The 26,580-nt window shown below is 41.5% G+C and overlaps 1 protein-coding gene across 1 annotated transcript in view; it reads left to right on the top strand.

Annotated features, from left to right (window-relative positions):
• ncam2 (neural cell adhesion molecule 2) overlaps nucleotides 1-26,580 on the top strand; it is a gene marked incomplete at both ends in the record, with an annotated part of 207,715 nt that overhangs the window by 97,911 nt on the left and 83,224 nt on the right. Inside the window, one exon of the mRNA XM_080422596.1 lies at nucleotides 26,485-26,559. Coding sequence (XP_080278722.1) covers nucleotides 26,485-26,559 — 75 coding nt within the window. The remainder of the gene's footprint in view (nucleotides 1-26,484; nucleotides 26,560-26,580) is intronic.

Raw genomic sequence — 26,580 nt, 5'->3', positions numbered from 1 at the left:
CTACTGTATAGTATGGGGAGACATTTTGTTTAATTATTTTTTTTTTTTTTACTGGCCTTGTCTTGGACATAACATGGTGCACAGATCCAATTTTTATCCCATGGGAGTGCAATATTGGATTTGAAACTAAGTTTACAAATTTAAACTATGTCGTACAGGAGTGACAAAAGATGTCACGGTTTGCTGTGACAATTAGGATGATACATTTTTGTATCATGTAGCAAACAATATTGATTAAATTCAAAGCACATTTGTAATTAGAACTCCGGCCAACACGAACTGTGGTGATGTTGATATGGAAGTTGTTATCCTGCCACCACAACGTCAGGGCTCTCACTTCCTCCCTGTAGGTCGTCCCATCATTGTCAGTAATCCAATAACGGTGGTGTCGTCCACAAACTTTATAAAGGACTTTGAGCAGTAATTCCCAAGGCTTGTCGAGCGGATATAGGCTACTCTCTATGCCTTCCATCCTGAGACTGTAGCAAACGGATCACGCTGGAATTATCACTCCATTCAATCACTTGGAAAGCCCAATCATCTCTCCATCAGGCCACCACAGAAAAGATTGAGGTTGTTCAAGGGGAATAAATTGCCTTTATTGTCGTAATCATACATCTGAGCACAAGACATTCTCTGGTTCACAATGAAGGCAGTGTTTGGGTGGGAGATGGAAAGAGTGGGAGCGGGGAGGGGGGAGTAGTTAATGAAGCACATTTCAGTGCACAAATGATAGACACCACATGCTTGAAATGGACACTGCAGATGCTCATCACAGCAATCTGTAGCGTTTGGATGTAATTTGTGTCCTTCTGTTCATTTCATGGTTTCGGAGAAAATGGCTCATGATCGGACAGAAATAAATACATACTCAAAATGTTCACATTCCCGGGGGAGCACATCACGGCTGAACACTTTATTCACAAGTGGTTCGTGAATAAATGTCTGTAGTATAAAGAGATTTATTCTGAAATGAGAGATTATACATTTTGAACTTCTGTTATTACAAAGTAATGCGTAGTATAATGCTACTGTATAATGAATTATGGTAAGAACACATACTCTCTCTTAAACCAGGGCCTTAAGAGTGTAGGTCATAAGAATTTACCACCTAATGTATATCAGCATTATGGATGCGATGACACCTCCTTTTTTTAATGAACCACTGTAGCATTTTCCCTAAACTGAGTGGGTAGTTGTAATGTAGTGCTCAAGGGCACTTTGACAGTCCAACCTATGATGGTTGACTGCTGGCAGCCCACGAATCCTTAATAGGTCATTTCACAGTATTGAGAGAACAGATTCAGCATATGGCAGCTAATATTGTGTGTGTGTGTGTGTGTGTGTGTGTGTGTGTGTGTGTGTGTGTGTGTGTGTGTGTGTGTGTGTGTGTGTGTGTGTGTGTGTGTGTGTGTGTGTGTGTGTGTGTGTGTGTGTGCGCGCGCGGGTGTGTGCATTACTCATTCGACTTGCGCATCATATTTCCTCCTCAATGAATAACCTTTGGTGACCTTGAGTTTATCTCAACTTCAGCAGCATCATGTGTCTCTCCTCTTGTTAAAGGTGCAAATATCACCATCCAGTGCTGCTCTTGTGTAATCCTCTTAGAAATCGGCCTCATGAATAATCATTGGCTGCTCAGCGATGTGTAAAATGAGAGAGTGTGGTGTGAGGACACTGTTCTCCCCGAGGTCACCATGTCCCAGGACGGTGTAATTGTTTACAGCACTGCAACATATTGTGAGCATGATGTATTTCAGCCCCCACTCAGTTTCTTTGTCCAGCAAAGACTACATCCCATTACTGTGTGATTATATCATAATAAACATTAATGCAGCCTGCTTTGGAAAGCAATTTGCTGATCTTAAAAAAACAAATCAAAGTGTGTGTGGTTCACTCAAAGATTTTGCAGTCCCTTATTGAATTCTTCCAGCTATTAACAGGCCCTTTTTGCTACACAGGCACACACAGCACAGCACTGTTTTTCAAGAAATAAAAATGTAACATTTCCTTCTCATCAAGCAACTCCTCCATCATTCAGATTTCTTGTGTTAGTGCGGCACTTAGCCAACAGACAAGTATATCTGTCATCAAAACAAAGTCAGAAAAAAACGTATGGTGTTTCATCCCCAAGCTTCATAAAAATGTATTCTTATTGGCCATTACCCAGAAACATTTAATGTGTGAGATGATGTTATCTTCACTGCTAATGGTATCATTAGAGATAAACAGTGCATGAACTGGAGATAAGAGGCTTTTTCATGGAAAAACTCTGTTTATCCATTTTCTTTTTTAAAAGCATCAGAGCCAAGTCTCTGTAAGAGAAATTAGAAGGCTTTTATGTGCTTTTCTTTTTCTATCCTCTTGAAATTACAACTTTCACATTTTCCTGTAGGCGATGATGACAGCATGATACTTAGTATCTCATGCAAAGTAGTCGGAAATAATAAAATTGGCTGTAATGACTGTGAAACAGGTGTTATTAGGAGGGGAAGAGCGGAAATATTTCTGGGTTGTTAGATTTTTGGCTGCTTTCGGAAACAGTTCAATTAGCAGCACCATGGACAAGATTCATCATATTCTGCTAAAGGACCCACATTTTACTAGAATAATGTACACTCAGCCATGCACCCAAAAGTATTCATCATTGCCACTTTCAATTCATTTTCAGTAGCCGAATGTCGATTGTGTTAGAAGTACTTGTCAGAGAATTAATTAAGGAGGGACAACTAGATTGGGGGGCTGGGGGCTGGGTAGGGGGTGGGGGGTAGATTTGAGTGTCCTATAACAACAAATTGTTACAACGTGCTTTCTCAAGAGACTAGCTGTAGCCATGTTAGTTGTGAAGGTTAACAATACACTGGCACAGGTTAGCAAACCACAACAAACTGGTGCAGCCAATCAAAGTAATGCACACACCTTGAAGGAGAACTCAACAATGACTGGATTATGTCTGTCTACTCTCACTTTTTTGTGTTGCACTTTTCTTTTTTTTCTTTTTTCTTTTATTTAGAGTAGCCAATTATTTTTTACCCCTTTTTCTCCCCAATTTAGTCGTTATGCCAATGATTCCTCCCCACACACATTTCTGTGTTGTCACTGCTGTCGTATCCTACTGACTCACCTGCCAGTGAGGAGCCCCCACCAGGAGGACGTAAAGCCTTTGTCCTACTCCTCCCGCCCAACACTCCCCATGCTGACAGATGCCGCCCCAGCCCGTAGGAATACGTGCAATGACCAATATCACCTTCCCCGCCCGGCTTCCCTCCCCCGAACACGGGCCAATTGTGTTGGTGTAGACTGTAGACGCTCGACAAAGCCGAATGCACCACGGTGGATTCGAACCCACAACCTCCGTGGTGGCGGGCAGTGACTTTACCACTGTGCCACCCAAGTGCTGTGTAACACTTTTCGAAAACAAACTTAAAATGTGCTTCACAAAACTATATAAAATTGCAGCAGAAGACAAGAACCATAACATAGAAGAGATAAAACAATAAAATAGTCAATAACATAAGAGAGAGAGAGAGAGAGAGAGAGAGAGAGATGAGAGAGAGAGAGAGAGAGAGAGAAGAGAGAGAGAGAGAGGAGAGAGAGAGAGAGAGAGAGAGAGAGGAGAGAGAGAGAGAGAGAGGAGAGAGAGAGAGAGAGAGAGAGAGAGAGAGAGAGAGAGAGAGAGAGAGAGAGAGAGAGAGAGAGAGAGAGAGAGAATATTGCAGAGACACTTAGTAAATACAATAGTAAAACACCTTTACAACATCATTCTAATCAAAACACCACTACAACAACATTCTAATCAAAACACCTTTGCAACATAATGCTATTCAAAACACCACTACATCATAATACTAATCAAATCAAACCACTTCTACAACATAATACTAATCAAAGCATCGCTACAAGCACATAATGCTTGATATACATTTTGCAATCAGACCTTGACCAGTGAAGACCTCTTGCCTGTGTGATCGTTCCTTCTCCAGTGTTCTGAAGTCCTCACGTACCACCTGTTGATATTTTGCAGGGGCTGGATATGCAATAGTTCTCTTATTATGACGGGGCATCAATGTTCTTCCATCAACAACACAATGTGAAAAAAAACATGCGGCAAAGAAAATCTTGCTATTAGTCACGGCCATGAAGCAGACAGTCGCCCCATGCTATATCACAGACAAAAGATAATTGTAACTGGAGAAAAACTGAGCTGAATGTTTAGATGTTTCGAAACTAAATCATTAGTAATGGAAATGTGTGCCTCTTGTGTAGACCTATTATGTACTTGAGGAAGACCATTTGATCTAAGCAAATGCTGTAGTAAATGTACACCAAGTATGATTCCACACCAATTGAAACAAAACCTTACAGTATAATACACCAGCTCAGACACAGTCATGTTCAAAGTGAAGGCCACTGGCCCACCTTTCATCAACAAGTTTTTATGCACAGTTTGGATTTTGGAGAGAAAATTTATGAATGCCACTTATGTTCATGGACATTCTATAGCCTACAGTACACTTTAAGATAAGATCTTAAGATCAACCCATCATAGTAATCTTTTCATGGATGACTTTGAATGTGCGCATTACATTAATGTAGCAGTTAATAACTGTATCCAACTTTGAAACTCAGTTTGGTCAAAAATGAAAGATTGTAAAATAAGTACAGCTGACGTGATCGATAAAGGTCTTAATTTTCTGCAGACATCAAGATCTGGTGACCAGAACTAGCTCTGAATCAGAACTAGCTCTGAATTGCTGGCCCACACTAACCTACCTGACCTGGCGGAGACCTGTGCTCCGAGCAGCACTTTTTCTAATGTGTGCATGTGAACGCATTATCTTTCAAAAAATGTCTGTACTTTATGATAAAGGGGTACTCAATGGAGCATGAATCTTTGTCAAGAGGCATGCCCCAACCTCCCTTCATCGTCGTGTGTGTGTTGTGCATGTCGTGATGACATCGTTGTTTTGTATGCGTGTATGAAAATGCACAGGGTATTGGGGGGGAAAGGCCCTAGCCTTTCAGCGTCCTATATCATAATATAGGATGCTGATAGTTAAGGCCTGTTCTCAGATATGCTTGTACAGGGATAGACTGTGAACACAAATTATGCCAGCAGTGTTTATGACAGCAGCCCTCATGTTCAAATTGAAACAAAAGTAACTAGAAACAGTGCTCCTCGGAGCACAGGTCTCCGCCAGGTCAGGTACGTTATTGTGGCCTCCTGGTGGCGCTATTACAGGCCAATGTGAAAAGGGTGCCATTTCTTCCTCGGCCTAGTGGGAATGTGCGTGTGAAATTTGAGGCATTTTGTTGAAAACGGACCAATCCTGCAAACTTTGGAAGCCAACCTTAGCCAATGAGGATGGAATATGGAAAATCGGACAAATCCGTGTTGATCACATGACTATAGAGGTACCGATTTGCATGACGTTTGGATAAAATCTGTTGTAGTAAATGGGTTTTGCACAAATCGGCCTCCTGGTGGCGCTATAACAGGCCCATGTGGAAAAAAAGGTTCTGAATTGGCATCCAGGGAGTGTGTGCACAGTTTTGGAGCGACCCGGCCTGGCAGAGACAATAATAAGTAGTTAGAGTGGGCATCCAAAGTACAGCAACCAGCTGATCAGTCAGTCTAGGGAAGTTGTCTAGTACAAACTAGACAACTTCAAGAAATTGCAAAGTGTGGTTATAATTATATGGTGTCTTTTGTAAAATAAATAAAAAATAAAGGCCTTTAGCCTGTCGGAGATAATAAGAAGAGGATAATAAGTAAAACTGAAAGGGAGAGAGAAAAGAAATGGAAGGCCTGTAAGGAGGAGGCGGCAAAATGTTTTAAATTAACTGATATATTCAGAGCCCCCAGTGGGGATAAATGTCAGTCAGTAGAAGACATATTTTCATACATAGCTTTGGGCAAAACTGGGTAATCCATTAACTTAATTCAGCTGAATCAATTTATTTCTTGAAATATTCTTTTGTATGTTGTAGCCTAATGTCCACACAGAGACTGTGTGGACTTTAAAAACATAGAAAACTAACTTTCTCAACAAAGGGGAGAGCCCTATCTGCCTTGTTCATTTCCTTTGGATATTAGTATGTTAGAAGGCTGAAAAGGGAATACTGTATTGATGACCATACAAAGAGATTTTTTTTTTACATGGTAATAAGAATGTATTTCTTATTTTACTGCACACAATATTTGGTGGGCACAGCATGAAAAAGGTTTGGGAAACTCCGTTCTAAGGCCTTATCTGTCTCAGTGGAGTTGACTGAATTAATGCAATCATGTGGTTTATCTTAGCATACTACCATCATGGCATTTTTATAGGAGTGCTGTCGTGACTTTTGTATTTAGGGGCAAGTTGTGTTGTGGACTGTCAGTCAATAGGGATGGAATAATGATCTTTGGTGATACTTACCCCATAGAAAGGTGGTGTTATTCTCTGCCGACATTTTCCTTTTTCTCCTTTGTACATATAATGTTTTGCATTTGTTGATGATATGTATTATTGTGTTATTTTTTGCCATGTTGATGAATTGAATACATAGGACCACAATGGAAACAAGCCCCTGGACTTGTTTGTGTTATCCTTTTAGCCTAAATGTCTAACTGTATCTACATTTGTAAAATTGTAGTGCATATTTGCCTCTGAGATGGAGTGGAGTAGAAGTATACATTATTGACAAATGGAAATACTCAAAAAAGTAAAGTACTCAATAAAGTAAAGTAAAAGTGAGTGAGTACACTGTGGGCTGGGTGGCCTGTGTGTGGGTGTAAGACTCCCACCCTCAATTATTGTCTCAGCCTGGCCCTATTAATTGATGTTAGTTTTAATCTCTTCTGAAATTTTCTTGTGAAATAATTAGGGTTAACATGCTGTCTTCGAGTAAGTGCTCATGGTCATGGCCAAAACAAGATAAGCTAGTAAACCAAAGTATTTTGCACACCTGATTTTCAGCTCAAGGACAGGTGGGTTGGTGGAGCAGACGTTATCAAGATAAAAAAGAAGAACCCTCTCACTGTCTTCGGTCAAGCTGTCCTTGAGCGAAACGTTGCCTTTTTAATTGTAAAAAAGATAAGCTAAAAGATTTTATGCATTTCATTTTATAATCAACAAACGGATTTATGTTACTGTTCCTCTGTTACACAGAACTCTGATGCAACAGAGCAATTGTGCTAGCCAATTACATTGCAATAGTCCCTGTCCCTTTGGCTTATGTGATCTATAATACTTCTAACTAGCCAATTAAACACTCCTGTCCCTCCGGCTTAATGGATGTAGACAATCAACTTATCTTGTAGCTACAGTATCGACACAGCTTTATTGCACCGTTCTTTCATAGAATGCAAAGGTACAACTAAAGTCAAAGAATAATTACACAATAAAAGGAGAAGGTTTGTGCACACTATTTTGACTATAGTGTGTGTGCTGTGAATGAACAGGAACTGGCGGGACAGAGTGAGTTACTCCATTGTGCATGCTGTCGTTTTCTTGGACGTAACATAGAAATAGAAACTTGCTAAAAAATGGGCCTTCAAATATACCTCGGCACCTATTGGTAGCAGAGCCGCCCACCCCAGTAGAGCCTATTTGTTAAACACCGTTTTAGAATGAATTGTATGTCAAATACTGATAGCAGAACCGTTTGTCTAGGAGCATATTGGTATTTCGGTGATGTACAGCTCAGTATTTGATACAAGATGGAAGTCATAGATTATTCCCCCTCAGCGTTTTATTCTTGAAATAACAGAGAGCACTGAATTATTCTTGTTTCAAAAGGATGTATTAATATTTCATATCTAAAAATAACATGCATTCGTCTTCCACAGATGAAGAATAAGTTTGCTAGCTGTTCACCTTCAAGGAGTGAAAGAGCTTGTAGTTTGAATTGACTGAAACTTTGTTCAGCCAATAGTTTGTTCTAAAAAGTTCTCTCTCCCGGGATACACATCACCTCAACAACAAGGTTCTGCATAGGAAATGCGGTGTGAAACATGTTAATTCCTTTATATACATTTTATATTGTTTAGTTAAATTAGTGTATTGAAATTGTGCAGGCTTACTTTACTAAATTTCTGGAACTCCCAGCACTTATATAGGGGGTTACTGACTCCATATTCAGGTCATAATCGGCAGGCGCCTGAGCGTTTTTTTAAACACTTGAGCATTGTGTTTTCACTTTATATTAATTGTAGAGTACTGCCTGTGAGACTGAGAGGTCATTCCTTTGGGGGCCATATATCTAATTGCATGTTTGAGCTGAACTGTGGAGTTGAATAAGTCAATTACTTTCACATCGACTTCAGTGCATCGCAGAATACTGCGGGTGGTTGTTTTTCCTTTGAAAATGGCAGAAACAGGAGGCGTTGTGGGTTTGTTTCTTTCAGACTCAGTGGTAGATCTGTTTAGATAGATATGGATGTGCTGCAGGCCATGTGTGCTTCCATTCACTATATTTTCTCTGTCACGGATGAAGATAATATCCCCACAACTGGTTCTTCAACTTTTGTTGGCATAAGAAATGATTTATTTTATTTTTTACGTCTCTGCACTTACAGAGGCTTCTTCAGAACAAAGTAATTTATGCAGTCTCTAGTTCTAAAAATATCACATGATTAATTTGATGATGAGTGAAACAACCTTTGGTTTTGTTTCATTATTCTTCTACTCTGGGGGAGTCGAGGTGCCTTTGTAAGTTGCTGTGTGCATGGTTACTACTATACTGTGTATATATATATATATATATATATACACATACACATACACAAAATAATAAATTGCCTGGCCAGCTGTGATAGACTGTGTGATGTTGCTGATTCATTGTAGAACCTATAAAAGGTGTATCTTTTGGGCTAGTTTTTCTTTAACTCGCAGGACAATACACATGAACCTACGGTAAATAGGCTATGTTTAAAGACCCTATCTATAGACATCCCACCCTGGAGATTGAGAATCAGATTCCCTGGCTGATGTTTATTTTTTTTTATCAGCATTGATCAGCTTCTAACAGAATATAAGCGTTGGTGGCTCAAATAGCACACAAGTGAAATTTGTAGTGAGTGAGATTTAATTGTGGACCCTGTTCTCATGCTCTCTCTCTCTCTCTCTCTCTCTCTCTCTCTTGCTGTGGTGACATCAAACACCTAGGACTATGTCTCTATTAGCAAACTTGATTATATTATCTTGCTCCAACGGAAAATGGATCACATTTTTTTTCCTTTCACATCCTAATCATAATTTTCATCCGTGGCCTACCCTAGTATGTGAACACTGAATCTGATAAAAGTATTAGTCCCTGTTATTAAGCTATTATTAATGCACGGTTTAATCTGCACCAAAACAAAATGTGGGGATTGCTGATTAAGTCTGTTGCTGAAAGAGTACATCTTTGTTTAGTTTGTGTGTGTGTGCGTGTGTGCACGTGTGTGTGTGTGTGAGTGTGTGTGCGCGTGTGAGAGAGAGGTACACGTTGTTTTTTGAAGATGAAAGACTCAATAAAAAGCAACAATCAAGGGCAATAAAAACAGCAAAAAAGCAACTCCTCAGCAAAATCCTCGCAGAACGAGAATATTACGTGGCGATAAAGTGACATAATGAATCTTTGAAATGAGGTCATTTTTCACCGGGAATAAAAGCATCAATGAATGAGGCATCGCCAAATGAAGAGTTTAATGTGAAATATTCGCAGACACATTTTTAGATTGTTTATCCGTCCCTGTCACACTCCCAGTGTATAGGGACCTTAAGAGACAGGTTGTAGTCTTTACAACAACCTGCTAGCTGTTCCACCTCCTCTCTGTAAACCGTTTCATCATCATTACTGATGAGGCCCACCTCTGTCGTATCAGCCGCAAATTTGATGAACTGGTTTGAACTGGATTTGACAGAGCAGTCACGCGTGAGCAGAATGAAGAGTAACGGAACTGAGCACGCAGCCTTGAGGGGCCATCGTGCTCGGTGGGATGGTACTTGAGATGTTGCTGCCAACACGGCTCTCGTCTGTCGTCTTTTCTGACAGCAAATACAAGGTTCCACTTTCAAAGGGAGGTGCAGCAAGAGCTTCTCTATTAACTGCTGTGGAATGGTGGTGTTAAAATTCATTACAGTTCCTATGTTCCATGTGGGGTAGGATGGTGTGTAAGGCGATGGAATCGACTGTGGACTGGTTGGTGCGATATGCCAGCTGGAAAGGGTCCAATGTGGGTGGAACGCTGGCTTTGATGTGACCCATGACTAGTCGTTCAAAGCCGTTCATGATAACATGAGTCAGTGCCACTGGCTGGTAGTAATTGAGGCAGGCTACAGTTGGGGGGACTTACTTAAGGTGTCCGCCGTGGTTCTCCGCCTCGTTCTATTTTGCTCAATGGTTTTCGCTTCTTGCCAGGTGGTCCAGATCTTACTTAGCTCATCGAGCGTGGATGTTGGTTTTTGGTCTCCCTGGCTTCCTATCCATGTCCTATCCATCTCCACTTTCTTCTTTTGCTCCTGGTTTGTCTGGTTCCACAGATTTATTATTTGAAACGTTGCTGGGCCACCATATCCTCAGTATGTTTCGGAGGCAGTTGTTAATAAACACTTGCAGTTTATTGAGGAGTGTTTTGGTGGTTTCCCAGCTTTCACAGCCATAGACTAGAACAGATTTAATTTTACATTTGAGTTAAAAATTCAGATTTAGCTGTTTTTGGAGAGCTGTGAATAGAGTTTTGCTGATGCGTTGCTGCTGCACATCCTTATCTGCTCCTCCATCTGTGCTGATGTTTCTTCCCAGGTAGACAAACCCGTCCACATTTTCAAAGGGTTAATCCTCAATGTTTATTGCATGGTCGGATTTGGTGTTGAACCTCATGACTAGGTCTTTTCAAAGAAAAACATTTGTGATTGAAATAAAATAATCGATTAAAACATTTGGGGGGAAATGGGGAAAAAAAGTGAAAATAGCAGATACTACAAGCTCACAACGCATTGTGATGTGTTGTGAGCTTGTTAGATGTGCTATTTTTGCTATTTTCACCATTGCAGCCCCACACCGGGATGAAGGTGGCAGCCTCGAATATCCTGTGAGGCTTGGGAGACGTGTTAAAAATGTCTGTGAAGACACCACTAGCTGTGCAGCACAATCCTTTACCACCAGACCATGTGTATGTTATCAGGTCCCGCAGCTTTACATGGATTGATTGTACTTAGGTTCTTCCTTATGCCAGAGTGCCTGCTCCTCGATGGGGGGGTGGGGGGTTATGTTTTAACTCCCTGGCATGTGATTCAGTGCTTCAAACCGGGCATAGAATTCATTCATTCAGCTTGTCAGACAGGGAGGCATCACTGACATCACCTTGTGGTGTAATTTTATAGTCTGTAAGCCTGTATGCCCTGTCATATATACAGTACAGCATGCCTTGTGTCCCTGGAGCCTGAGAAATAGCCTTCAGTTTTCATTGTGTAGCCCAGTTTTTCCTTCTTGATGTCTCGGGAGAGGTCGGCTCTTAGCAGCCTGGGGGCTGCTTTGTCCTCCGATCTGAAGGCAGCATCCACTGATTTTCAGACTTTTTCCGACCTTTGTTGTCATCCACGGTTTCTGATTGGCCCGAGATGTGATGGGATTGATGACCGTGACATCCCCAATGCACTTCTATATGTAGCCGGTCAGAGAGTCCATGTACTTCTCAACATCAGTTTGAAGGTCACGTGTAGCTGCCTCCCTGAAAATATTCCAATATATACTGTATGTTCAAAGCAGTCCTGTAATGCTGGTGTAGCCCCAGCTCCTCCTGGCTTCATGTCGAAGTATCCTTGAGCAAGAAACAGATCCCCTGTCTGTCTCGCATACAATATGCCTTGCATGGTTGCCTCTGAAGTCTGTGTGTGTGTGTGTGTGTGTGTGTGTGTGTGTGTGTGTGTGTGTGTGTGTGCGCGTGTGTGTGTGCGTGTGTGTGCATGCGTGCGTGTGTGGCACACATTTACCACTTAAACCCCTTAGACTTAGTGAAACAGACCTGAGTTATCGCTGTACTTCTTCTTCTTGTTTCCTTCTACACCAAATCTCTTCGCCAGAAATAGCAGATCTACAAGCTCACAACGCGACGTGCTGTGAGCTTGTAGAACGGCTATTTCTGGATTAATGTTCCCCCAAAATAAGGGGTGTTGGGGTTCAAGTGGTTAAATGGTAAAATTATATTTACCATGAACTGTGAAAGTGCAATTCCATGTTTTCATTTTCCTCCATTAGTTTGTAGGAAAATAGAAAGATTATTATAGAAATAATGATAAAACGCTCGCACACTGTAGGGCTCAGACTGATGAAGAGTGTGTAGCTCGAATCATCACAGATTTTTTTGGGTGCAATAAAGCACTATATCATTGTGATATACAATGATATAGTCATATACACTACAGTGTGCAAGTGTTTTACCATTGTTTCTATAATAACAATTCTATTTACCTGCACTGATCGTCGCTCAGCACCTTCCCAATTTTGGGTGTCGGATGTACATGTCGTGTCTTCTTTTTCCTCCATTAGTTTGTAATATGAACATATCAGTCTGTAGTACGCAGTGAGTTTGTAACACATCTGTATCTGTCAGTCTAGTATGTATTGAAGTTATAAGATGTCTGTATCAGTCAGTAGGTAGTGTCTGCAATGAAAAAGTTTAAAAGTCTAAAATATTACAAATGAAATCTCCACCTCTTCAGAGCTGAAATGACACTCTCAAGAATCAAGAATCATACAGGTTCCACCAATAACATGTTGGTGATGAAGATTACAGCATTCTCCTTCAGAACACAGACATGTACTCACATGTGAATTATATGGACTCATTACATCTTTTAGATCGTCTACTTTCAGCAAATGTTCGCCTGTTTTTGCAGAATGTCTGGCTATTATGACCAGAATAGGGACGTCACGTTAGGGTTCATGTGTCATCTCATTTGGTTATTCATGTCAAAAAGCTTTCAGATGGCTTGGATTTGTTATGCATCAGCTGATACTTCCTTCTAAAATGTTCTACTGATTACTTATATCTGTAATTCTAGATGGAGTGAGCTGCTGGACTGTAGTCCAGCCAACCAAATTGCTCAATTTCAGTCTTATTTTCTGCTCTTTCGGCTGCCTACACATTGAGCTTACAATGAGTGCAGCAGTGGAATGAATTTGCAAACATTACAAGCAGCCAACAGTGGGTAAGGGTCACAGCATCCTGACAATACAGTAGATGTCTGGATGTCTGCTCTGAAGATATAGTTAATATTTCAATGTCAGTAGTAGTCACAGAAGCATCAAACATTCTGACTGAACTTGACCCGTGTCCTTGAAGACAGATCACATTCTGTGGGCTGGTTGACAAACAGAATAATACAATCCAAACACATCACTCGCTACCTGACTGAATGTTTTGACCCACAGAAAGATTGTTATAGCATGGGGCGATGAGATGTTGCTACACAGCCTGGTTACCAGAGAAAAACGTTGGCATTGCATGTTTCTGCAAACCACAATATATGTTCACATGAATGTTGACATCTCTGAACCAAAGTTGCATATCAACATTTACTGATGCAGACCATACTGAATCAATTCTAGATTTCCAAGTCAAGTACTGCGTGCAGTTTCGAAGTAGATTACAACCAGGGTTCTATTTGTAAAAAAAAAAGAAAGGAAAACTAGTTGGAAAATGTTTTAACCACTTAAGCCCTGCTGTATCTATTTAATCATACAACGACAAATAGCGAAAATCGCCAATCTACAAGCTCACAACAGATCTGCTATTTTCACACATTTTGGACATTTGTTTTGGTCGTTGTGTAATTGTGTTAAGCAAAATTAATGCCAGGGTTAATGTGGAACCAACAGTTCTGAGTTTCAAGGCCTTGATTTGAGAATCACAACTTTTGGCGTGGGTCTGCACTGATTCATGTTGACTTCAAGTACAAACACTACTTTAAAACTTACCACACAAATTTGAACAGCTCCTGTTCAAACATTAGGTGAGGCCTCATGTTTGAGTCCTAATGAAATCAGACTAACTGTATTAATGAGCAATCATTTGATAATTAATCAGTAATTATCCTACACTCTGCTCTGGTTCACACTGTACCCAAGTCCTTCAGTAAAGCTTTAATTTTCTAATAAAATTAGACAAACTGTATTAATGAGCGATCGTTGGTTCATTAATCAGTAATTATCCCAGACTCTGCTCTAGTTCACACTGTACCAAACTTTCTGTGGGGTTATTTTTCACTCCAAGCTAATTTCCTACTCAGTTCAATTAAAAAATTTGCTAGGCAAATTAGCATAGATAAATTAGCTTTCATTACATTTCTTACAGCGTCTTTCACATGGTGGTTTTGGTCACATTTGTTTGCCCAGGGCTTACATTTTTAGCTAGCCACTGAGGTGAAGCAGTTTCTATGAAATAGAGAACACTATGTCTGTCTGTCTGTCCTCATTATTTCTGTATTTGGGTCTGTTCTCATGCATGTGTCTACTCGGTGGCTTGACTAATGTATCTGACATTGCACATGGCCATTGACCATTAGCCTCGCGTAGCCAGACTATATCACTGCGTGGATATGAGTCTGGTGCTTCTATGAGGACGTTCTTTCTCCCATATTTGAATACTGGGCCCTGATTCTTCTGGAGCAGGAAATGGATTCTCTATGGACCGGTGCCAGACCCAAAACCGCCGAGTGCATTTTTTTTTGCACTGGCAGATTCGTCTGGTCCCAGGCTAAGTGACCATTGGCTTAAGTTATCAGGGACTGATGAAGCAGATGTTTTACTTTACCCAAATGTAAACTATGTATTAGCTTTTGCCACATGCAGCCTGTGGGATCTGTAGCTGAGGGCGCTTTCCCAGGTCCCCGGGTATGGACTTGTACAACTCTCCTGTCTATGGTATTACATTGTGTGTGTGTGTGTGTGTGTGTGTGTGTGTGTGTGTGTGTGTGTGTGTGTGTGTGTGTGTGTGTGTGTGTGTGTGTGTGTGTGTGTGTGTGTGTGTGTGTGTGTGTGTGTGTGTGTGTGTGTGTGTGTGTGTGTGTGTGTGTGTGTGTGTGACAATACATATCTCTGTCTTGTTGATATAGTCCCAGCAAGCATGATGACGCCCGGTCATCACCCCGGTGACGTTCAGGACTAGGCCAGATCACAGCCCATATGGGGATGATCTTTAAAGGAGGAGTTCACCCAAAAAAATTCTTATTTTCTATCAATTGCACACCCCATGAAGCCTTGATTTCATGGATTTATTTTAGTTTTTGTGGCATTCCTAAGACAGTAATTTGATGACCGTGTGTATTTCCGGTAGGAGACACAAATAATCTACTTTGTGTCTCCTACCGGATACATTAGCCGGTAGGAGACGGGAATCAAATTATTAGCTTAGGAATGCCACAAAAACAAAAAAGAATCCATGGATTCAAGGCTTCATATGGTGTGCAATTGATAGAAAATAAGTCATTTTTTGGGTGAACTCCTCCTTTAAGTCATTTACAGGACGTCATCACCGGGACATCATATGGACATTTGGACAGCAATTTTGGGTGATGAGAAATGTGTTTAGATGACGTCCTGGAAGTGACGTTTTTGTGGTCAGGATTAATTTTGGTTGAAATCAGGTGATATTCTGGGCCAGATCTGACTTGTCTTGGTTTGACTTGATCTAGCCCCAATCGAGACGTCACTGATTGGTCCGGGTCCTGACTGTGCTTGCTGGGGTATGTTTTAGTGTAGCTGGGATGGAAGTCATACTCTGTATACTTAAGAGTATTTGAACTGATGCCGAGGGCTGAGTGGTTTGTGTTTGTTGTTTTCATTGCACTGCTTTGGCCACTGGAAAGCCCTTGACACACAATAGCCTTGCTGTTAATGAGTGCCCATTCAGCAGTCTGGGAGCCAGTTCCTGTTGATGATTGACCCAGTTACACTCCACTAGCTGAGGTCATGCCAGGCCTTCATTATCAAAGAGACAATGGGTGTGTTTTTAGCCATCTGAGCTCAGTATGTTTGGTGTAATTATGGCTCATTGTGCATCAAAATGTTGTTGTTTTGGCATAGGTTCAGGTTCAGTCACTGAGACTCCTGGTCTCTTAACTCTGATTTATACTTAAAATAGCAGATCTACAAGCTCACAACGTGTCACATTTTCGGCATGCGACACCACTGTATGACGGAGTATACATTAAGCATTACTAGTTTATCTCCGTTTTTGTTTTGAATGTAGAAATGTAATTCTGGAATCTGAGTTAATTATTTTCCCTGTCCCACCTTTTAATGTTGCTGATATTTTACTTGAAAGGTCACAAGGTGAATTTGAAGGATTAGATCTTTGTCCATGGGTTTCGAGTAGAACAAAGACTCCGTGTGCCCTTTAATGCATCTAAGAAACCAAGGATTTGCTAGTTCAATAAAAGTCTAACTGAATCAAAACATGATTTTGCATGCCTTTTGTGTCACACTTGAACATTTTATGTATGAAACTGAGTTAATTTAACTGTAGATCTACAAGCTCACAAGTTGTTGCATTATGACACGCATTGAACTTGTAAATCAACAGTTTTTGCTATTATTTAGTGAAGTACTGTATATAGGGCTTAAGTGGTTCTTCCTGTTCCACTCTCCCACCACACAGCTTGGGCATGATAGAGTAGACCTTCTAATGGGTTAAATCTATTATAGTTCAGTGAAATTTACTTAGGGAACATTTCCCACGAGGAATGGGATAATTTCATGCTCTGAGCATTTCCTGAAATGCGATCACACAGGACTGTGGAGTTGCTGTGTAAATTAACACACCAGATGGTAGACAACCTGCAGACAAGCCTGAAGACTTTCATCTCCATTCATCAGACAGTATTAGCTCTACAGCTCATCCCATTAAGTTTTTATTTGATTGATTTATTGATTACAGTTCCAGTGTGTGATGAATATAACACACAGGTATTACGGAATACTGCGGTATTCGTTGGAGCAAGACTGGTATATCGGCCAGACGATATATCTGTCATTATTTGACTTGTTTGATGACATCGCACATCGGTCTCGGCAGTTAAGCAGCCAATGAGCCCAGATTTTTTTTACCACTTTCAAGCTGGCATCCCTACTTTTGTTATTATTGTTATTTTTACAAGAGGACATTTTCAAAAGATCTACAAGCTCACAACTTGTCCCGTTGCAACATGTTGTGAGCTTGTACATTTGTTTATTTTTATCTGTCAAAACATTGGTAATCGATGGTGTAGGACGGTCTAGGACTCTCAAGATCGCATCGAAACCAAATATCTGCCATTGGTCGAGCTCTAGTATTCGTGAATCCTCGTTGTATAGGATCAACAAATGCCTCATGTCACAATTAATCTATGGCAACTTTATGTTAACGCGGCCAAACGACTGTTATAGAGGCGAGTTGTCTAGAAGAGGGTCTGTCTGTCTGTGTCTGTGTGTCTCGAGCTAATCAAGCAAACTTCTGGTGACCGATGAGCGCCAAATGTCTTGTGCACACTGCCAGTAGGCCACAGAAATACCTCATAATTATTCACATATGTTTTTATTGTTTTATACCTGTTTAAATATTTAACTTAATTTTTTTTTTGAATTGAAGTCAATGGGGCTCTGAAACCATGGCAAAATTTGGTTGACATATGTCATAGATACTGGTTTTAGACGGCTCACATCATAGATCAGTGCTGCTCAAACGTTTTCATGTCAAGGACCCCCAAATGAATATGCATTTGGCCGCAGACCCCCGTCTGATAATAGTACAGGATTAATGTCGTTAAACTGTTCCAAAAAATATTACACATCTTTCACATTTCTTCAATGAAAATAGTTCACAACAAGCTCACAACTGTGATGTATAGGGTTTAAGTGGTTAAACTGATGTTGTGTTTATAATATTTTTATTATGTTTTTCAAAAAAGGACAGACATAAGGAAAAAAAATATATATAGAGAAAGAAAAGAGAGCCAAAAAAAAAAAGGAAACAGGGCATAATTTCAAAACAATGATGGTCATTACAATAAGTTTAAACTGCTAGATGAAGCATATGTGGAAAGTGGAAGGCATACAACTGTCCAATCGGTTCAGTGTGAGTGTGGTTAAACTGATGTCGATGCTATATTAACACATTTTGCTGGGGACCCCCTGGAACCCCATCAAGGACCCCTGGGGGTTCCCGGACCCCACTTTGAGAACCACTGTCAGAGATGGATAACTGACGTAGATACAACTGACGTCACAGGTTGGCCGCTTGAGGCCATTTTTCCACATTGATTTACATCCCTTCTATCCTGCCTTCTTGAGTGAGTGCAGCACAGACTGAGTTACAAGCCCATTGTTCAGTGCTTGGTTATATATAGCGACAGCACCTCATGTCTCTGCTCGTGTTTGATTGATGGGTCCTCGCTGTAGGAACAGCCCTCTGTTAGGTGCTATACAGCCGTGAGGTTTGATGAGCAACTGATCAGAAGGAGCGGTGCTCATCCAGAAAGAGCAGGCAAGGGACAGAAGCTATCACTTGAAGAGAATACATGAGAATACAGAAGAAGCATAGGGGATGAAAGAGAGAGAGAGAGAGCGAGAGAAATGAAGAACGGATGTGTCAGCTAGAAGAGAGTGATCTTCATAAAAGGAGGTGCCATCTGTGAAATCCTGGGGAGACTAGCTGGAGCCTCCTCCCCATGGTAGCATAATTTATTCATCAACCCTGTACGTGACCCTCAGACACGCTGCTTCATTTCTGTTTAAAAAAGGGGGGAAAAATAAGCAACCAGGTCAACTCAACAAATAACTTTTTGATTCATAAATGATTGATTGGGTGCTATCTTCATTTGAAAGTCAAAAGATAAATAAGAGTCACTACAGATTAAGTTTAGTCAATTTATTGCCACACAATGAATGTTTCCAAAATGCTGTTATCAACAACAATAACAACAACCAACACTAACAAGATCAACGGACTTAAGTATCATCAACAACGATAACAACAAACACATAATCAACAACAGCAATAACAACCAACCGATATTTTCTTAGCTGCCATTTGTTCTTAGGTAACAGAATCTATGCACACTCAAGTGCACTCTTAAGGTCCGTACACACCCACCCCCATCGTCCTCTGTCGTGGAATTCAGGATCAATCAGCAATCGATGAGGCACATAGGAGTCGAGACAATATTCTAGGTGGTGTTTATAACGTACACACCCACCCCCATCGTCCTTCAATACCCTCAATGCCCAAGCCCTCATACCCACCCCTACTATAGATTTATTTTTTAACCCAAAATAGGTCTTCAACAGTGTCCTGATGGGAGCAATCACAGCATTGTCTTAAACTGCAGCGTTGGCTTTTTATGTCAGACTGATTCACACTTTTAGATGCTCTGGGAGTCTGATATCGTCAGTATTATATATCATATACACTAAGGTCTGATTGGATCGCTTGTTAATGAATTCATCTATTCACTCGTATACTGTAATTATCTATAATTACTCACTCATAATGATCATATTCAGTCATTGTGTGGGCTTGGAGAGTCTGCAGCATATCCATCCAGAGGCATCAGACGACTGCCAATTCCCCAGACCATATTTCTGAATTATTTCCTGCCATTCATCTACGTGAGCATAGTGACTCAGACGGGATACAACATTGTAGCACATTAACCCAACACCGTGCCCTCGCCATGGGGAGCAGGCCTGTGGCGTGACCCATCAAACTTTAATATCCCCGGGCCAGATGTAAGACACTGATATAGAGCTGGAGAGCGCATGCCATTAACTTGAATGGGTCGAGTGGAGAATCACGGAGGGAGATTATTTTACGAACCCCTCCTTCCCCCATCACCCCCACCCACCTTCTGATTTAGAAAGGTGACGTGAGTCAGTTGGCTTGAAGTCCCATTAAAAGTGAAGTACCTGAGCCAGAGCTTAGCAGTGATATCTTTTGTTGGAGATTTTGAGGCGGATATAGGAGCTGAAGTCCTGCACATTATGTGCCTGTGTTGACTGAGGAGTGGTTTATTTGCACCCAGCGCAATCATTATTCAGCGAAAGGAGAGCGAGAGATTGTGTTTTCGCCCTGTGTGTGTGTGTGTGTGTGTGTGTGTGTGTGTGTGTGTGTGTGTGTGTGTGTGTGTGTGTGTGTGTGTGTGTGTGTGTGTGTGTGTGTGTGTGTGTGTGTGTGTGTGTGTGTGTGTGTGTGTGTGAAGCTAATCTTGCAAACTGCTGAACAAATGAGCACTAAACCTTTGGTGCAAACTGCCCGTAGCACACTCCCCGAAGATTTTTCCAATCCATCAATGACAACTGTTAATTAATATGTTTGTGAACGCATTACTGCAGACACACAAGACACACACAGCGACCAACACAGCACACACACATAGCGAGCATTAACTATGATGCATGTACTGTACTGTACACGCACATGTACTCACACCTGCCCAGTCCCCACACACAGATACATTGTGGCACACAACACATGCACGCACGTGGCCTGCAACACAAATAGACAGATAGGCAGCAGCACCACACAGATCAAACACGTCTTCAGCAGAGAGAGAGAGAGAGCGAGAGTGAGCATAAGGTGAACAGCTGCACATGCCAGGATTATTACACCTCTGTAGCCTACTGAAAGAGAATGCCCTGCTATAGATACTGCCCATTCCAATGATAAATACAAATTCAAGCACTGACTCAAGTAAGAACATAGCTAATTTACAAGTCTGTTTTAAAAGAAAGAGCTGGCAGAGATCCGTGCTCTGTGGAGTGTTTTTCTCTTTCTATTTCCATCTGCTGGTATACTCGCCTGCTGCGTGTGCGTGTGCGTGTGCGTGTGCGTGTGCGTGTGCGTGTGCGTGTGTGTGCGTCTGCGTGTGTGTGTGTGTGTGTGTGTGTGTGTGTGTGTGTGTGTGTGTGTAAATGTGTCTAATCTAGTTTTTATAGACAGTCCTGTATGCATGTCCCCGTGCACATTCGTCTCTTTAATTACATTTATCGTAGTGCGGTGATGAGTGCATGTTTCTGACCTTCCTGATTATGCAGATGCACACACACACCTCATCGTCATGCACCAGTGGGGTTGGAGGAGGGGGTACGATGAGCACAGTGACATATTTACGCGAGCACAGCGCACGCACGCACACTTGCGCGCACACACAAACTTATGTGAGCCTAGGGCTGTCACGATTACACATTTAAGTTGACGATTAATTGTCACTCAAATAATTGCGATTAACGATTTAATAGTGCTTCTGTCGTTGAAAATTATTGGAACATTATGAATAAAAATTACAATTCTGTTTGGCTTTTAGCCTTCGTAAACAAAAGTTGCACGGGCAGATATGACAAATAACACATATTTAATTCCTTTACACTTAAAAATAAACATTAATAGTGGAAATAGCCGATCTATAAGCTCAAAACGCTTTTTGATCTGCTATTTCCACTATCTTTGAAAATATATGACATTTTTAAACATGGAATTGGTTATGACGATTATGCAAAAATAATTGCGATTATATAGAATAATTGCGATTAGACGATTATGTAATAATTGTGACAGGCCTATGTGAGCCATCATTCACTCTATCTGTCTGTCTGTCTGTCTGTCTGTCTGTCTGACTGTATATCCATTATCCATCTGATTACTGAATGTCATGCACAAATGTGCACATGCTCACACACCGCACAAAACCTCATCCCCCAGGATTTTTGCAAACGGAAAGAGAGCCATGATAGTCTTTTAGTCTTTTTAGACAAAAGGAATTGCATTAGTCTAATATGTGTCAAAGTAATGTGCTTGCTATTGCCTAAGTTTTTGGTAGAAGAACTGACTGTGTCAACCTCGGTCAAAAGATGGAGGGAGCTGAGAGGATGACAATAGGAAAGAGTGGATGAACACGTTCACCGAGGCCCTGGGATCGTACATACCCCTGGTTGGCTGGCGTCATGGCAGCAGCCGCAGTGACAGTTGGAGACGATGACAGTATTAACAGATGGGACACCATGAATCTATCATTCTGTTAAGGAGTGACAGAGAGAGAGAGAGAGAGACCTAGAAAGATACGCTCATTACAGCTAAAATCTTCGCCAGGGTGCAAGCATGCCCTACCTACCTCCGTCATTGTGGTTATGTGGGGCATGTGGTGAATAGTTTGAGGTTGTGTATGTATAGGAAAAGGCACAGGGTAGTGGGTAATGGGGTGAAAGTGTTACAGGCCTCATGCATGAGTTACCTGTTAGCTGAAGATGTGTCCTGTTTTGTACAGGGGAAATGTAGACAGGAGACGTTATGTTGCGTTCTTCAAAGCATGCTGTAGTCTGTCTCTTTGGTGGCGTGACCAAGTAACTACTATGACTATCATTTGAACACAAACGCATCTGGATTTAGCCTCTCAATGAAAATACACAAAAAACACATGCAGGTGTCACAAAAGGATATGATAAAGGATGCTGATTGTGAATTACTGGGAACACAAATCAGACCGAATATTTAAATGACAGCGACACAAATTGAACTATAATAAAGTAGTTATACAAACTAAAGGAAAACGAGGTGTATCCTAGTTCCTTATCCTGCTCTCTCCTAGTTCTTCTATCCTGTCTTGAACCGGAAGTAGAGGTCAGTCTGTCATTTTGCAGACCATGCCAATTCACATAACACTTACAACATTTCTTAGTTTCCCCTCTCCTCACCTCGTTTCCTCCATGCAGCCACAGTGGGAGGGACTAAGACGCAAGGAAAGGACGCAAGTGAGGGAAACAAGTATTTGGCGTCAGGACTTCAGTACTCTATTGGCTAGTTTTGGTCCATAACCTTGAGAGACACGTATCCCATTGCATTGGTTCTCAAAGTGGGATGATGCTGATTGGTCTCCTGGTTGGCACAGACAGACAGGCAGGCAGGCAGGCAGGCACGCACACACGCACACATGCACGCACGCACAAACCATAAGTTCTGGATTTCAGAGAGAGGAATGTCATCAGCTGCCAGACAGAAACAGTATCACTGTACTTTTAACCTTTAAGGTTTTGTGCAGATTGTGCTCCTCATTTTATATAGGTGCTAATAGGAAAATCATTGAGATGACTGAATATACCCGATCAACACCTGATAGACTCATTCCAGATTTTGATTGTGCACATTATATTTGTATCCGTATGTTGTTGCATTTGTAATATCCATACATTTTGTATTTGCGTTGTAGCCTATTTGTAGCCTAGTTGTATTTGCCACGCCTACATACTATGTAAATGAATGGAAATGTACATGAAATCTACAGCTTCTCATACGGCCTACTCCGCAGCTTAATACAGCCTCTCAGTTTGTTAACCTGGATTCGTAGCATACTCTCATTTCTTACTCATTCCGCGTTTGATGTAATCCAGTCACACTCATGTTTAAATTATGAGCTCGGTGCAACATTCTCACGCACGGCAATGAAACCCAAGATGCATGGCAGCGTTATCCATGTCTCAACTCGGTTCATTTAGCTGGGCAATCTGGTTTTATTGACCTATCAGGAACTCCTGCCGTCACAGGGAGAGACTAGTACTGCCATGGGATCCACCCTCCCAATTAGGGGATTCTTGACCCCACCGAACGTTTTAAAATTCATTGGAGGCAGGCTGAGAAAAATACCTTCCTCCTTGCTCTGGTCACCAAATCCCCCAGAGAACACTTTCTTCTCTCTCTCCTCTGTCTCCCTTCCTCTCTCGCCCGCTTCCTCTAACCCCCCCCCACCCCCGGCCTGGCAGGAGACTGTGACCTCTGCTTTGTGGTTGATTTAAGCTGTGGGGTTGAGATAATGGCCGTGTCACACAGCCACAAGGCAAGACGTGGTGGGAGAATAATCAGCTCAACGCTTCCATGTCATTTCAACCTTCACACCCTCTGACACCGTCTCCACAGGAAGGGGAAAAAAATAGCATGCTCCTGTGCTCAATGTGTCATTTGAGTGGAATGGAGAATTACCATTTCAGCTGGTATGAGCGCGGCGCCTGGCTCGTTCTCCAGGCTCCTAAAATTACCTTTGACAAGAACTCTGGTAAAAAAGGAAAAGAAAGAAAGTTCAGTTCCACTCACCCAGTTTTGACTCAGTCCATAATATGGACCCGATTTCTTCGGGTTATGAGCTTGTAGGTCACCAGATCCTATGTACATATCCTGTTACTCTATGTTTGTTGCTTGTCTATAATTGTTTTGATTTCTTACTGTAGACTGATAATGGCAGTGATCTGTATCATTAGTTATAAAACCATAAAAAAAACATCACATGGATGCACCTGGGACGTATCATCGGTGTTGTAGCCTGGGGTCGACGGGTGTTTCGGGTCTTGCAACATACACCCTCGCCCAGGTGACCCAGCCGGGGTTGATCAAGCCCCGACTTACGTCCCAGTTGCTACCCACGGTCAGTCCTCTTAGGGCAAGACGGGGCCACTCAATCCGCTTCTCAGGAACTACTCTGCCGGGACTGGGGGAGAGCGGAGGCTCTGGCACGTGGAGGGAGGGACTAGGCTCTGTGGATTGTCTCCTGGCCGGGCTCCTCCTTCGTCTCACAAGGTCCAGGACCTGAGCGTTGCACCAGACTCCCCCGTTCCAAACATTTAATTCTGGCGTGATGGTTTCTTAGGCCGTGGACTGCAGGCTCCACCTGCGGCTTGCTTGAAAGTGTATATATATATATATATATATATATATATATATATATATATATATATATATATATAAATAAAACCAAATACATCCATATTATGGTTTTATTTGTACTTCTTTTTATCTTTATTATTTTATTGCACTGTACAAGCACTTTGTAAGTCTAGGTAGAGCCCAGAGCCGAGCTCATGCCTCCTTCAATGCATGAGAGCTAACAAGCCTTCTTATCACCCGACAGGGGGGAGTTTCCCCGGTTGGACGTAGCTCGTGGAAGGAACACGTTATTCCAACCAGTTCCTTTCCCCTCCATCAGGCGCCCTGGCTGACCAGGGGGAGGCAGTATAGAGACCAGGATTACTGCATGTTTTTGTGAGGGTACCTAGTACCTACCCTAGGGGACACGGGGAGAATATGCAAAGATTTTTCACTATTTTTTTTAAAGGGTTGAATTCCTTTTCCCCTTTAAAACATTTAATGTATATTTGCCTATAATGACATGCCCAAATAGGGACGCCAGGTTGAGCGGTTAAGTGGAAGTCTCTGACTCTCGGTGTGGATTAATCGCCTCAGCCATGCAAACGGCTGGAAGTATGGAAAGCTGGTAAAGGTGAAAGATGGCACTTAAGTAGACTGAATGACCCACTAAATAGAGAATGAGTGCTTGTCACGTTCTTACCTTATAGAAACGAGGATCACCACACAGCCAGTCACTAATCCAGTGTAAATATTTAGAGAGCTGATGTGCAGACAGCCAGCTGTATTGTGATAAGCTGGGCCATTATTGAGGCCTCTGTTTGCTACCATTCTGCCAGCGTACAATTAGAATCAAAGACTCCCACAAAGGCATGTAACGGTAGCCAGCACAGACATTTGCCTTCATGCATTTATCATGCAACCATGCTGCATTTATAATGCAGATTCTAGTTCTCTCATACAAAATTATAGGATGGACCACAAGTGTTGTGTCAAGACAAAACTTGATCTATTTTCCGACCATTCCATTATGCCTGAAAGCTGAAAAGAGAGCAGATATTGATATTTTGACATTGTTCCCTTTTGGGATTGTGCGTGCTATAGTATACATACATGCATGTGCCTTCTAAAATAGATTTGTTTACAGGACAGGGTCCATAAACAATAAAGACAATGCTAATACCAACAGATGTTAACAAAGTAAATTATTCTAAACTTGGTGCTTAGATCTGTTCCTGGTGATGATTGTTGTTGCTTGTCGAAAACTCCTCTACTACCTTTATTCTCTGTTGACCTCAGTGCTGGCTTTTACAATTTCCTGCTCCACCTGTTATGTCCCCTTTGGGATACAGTGCTGATTAGCTGCAACACAGTGCAATCTAATCCTATCTAAGCAGACTCATAGCCTGCCTCCACTTGTGTGTCAGCTAAACAATAATGATAATCTTGTCTGAATGTGTCATTAAACGTCATTAGCCTCTCTAGAAACTCTTCTCATGTTTATTTTTTATTTACCTCTCTACTGCATTTTGTTGTTTATTCTGTAACTTTATACCCTTCAACCCAATTTGATTATGACATAAGTATGTTTTTTTCCACATTATTTGAATATCCGTTATTTAATGAATAAAAAAAAAAAAAGTTCTGGGGCCTGTGTTGTAGTTCGTATTAAAAGGGATTATGATTTCATTACACTATCAGGACTATCAATCATTATTAGCTACTTTTCCCCTTTGGTTCCTGTACGATAATCTCTCTCTCTCTCTCTCTCTCTCTCTCTCTCTCTCTCTCTCTCTCTCTCTCTCTCTCTCTCTCTCTCTCTCTCTCTCTCTCTCTCTCTCTCTCTCTCTCAGCTGTCCTTCAGGTGTCCATATCCCTAAACAAAGTGGAGTTGAGTGTTGGAGAGTCAAAGTTCTTCATCTGCACAGGTAAGATTTACTACATTCTTA

This window comes from Gymnoscopelus braueri (assembly GCF_963280865.1).
Source record: "Gymnoscopelus braueri genome assembly, chromosome: 24".
NCBI lineage: Eukaryota > Metazoa > Chordata > Actinopteri > Myctophiformes > Myctophidae > Gymnoscopelus > Gymnoscopelus braueri.
The sequence above is the reverse complement of the archived record's forward strand: the minus strand, read 5'-3'. Positions and strand labels throughout refer to the sequence as shown.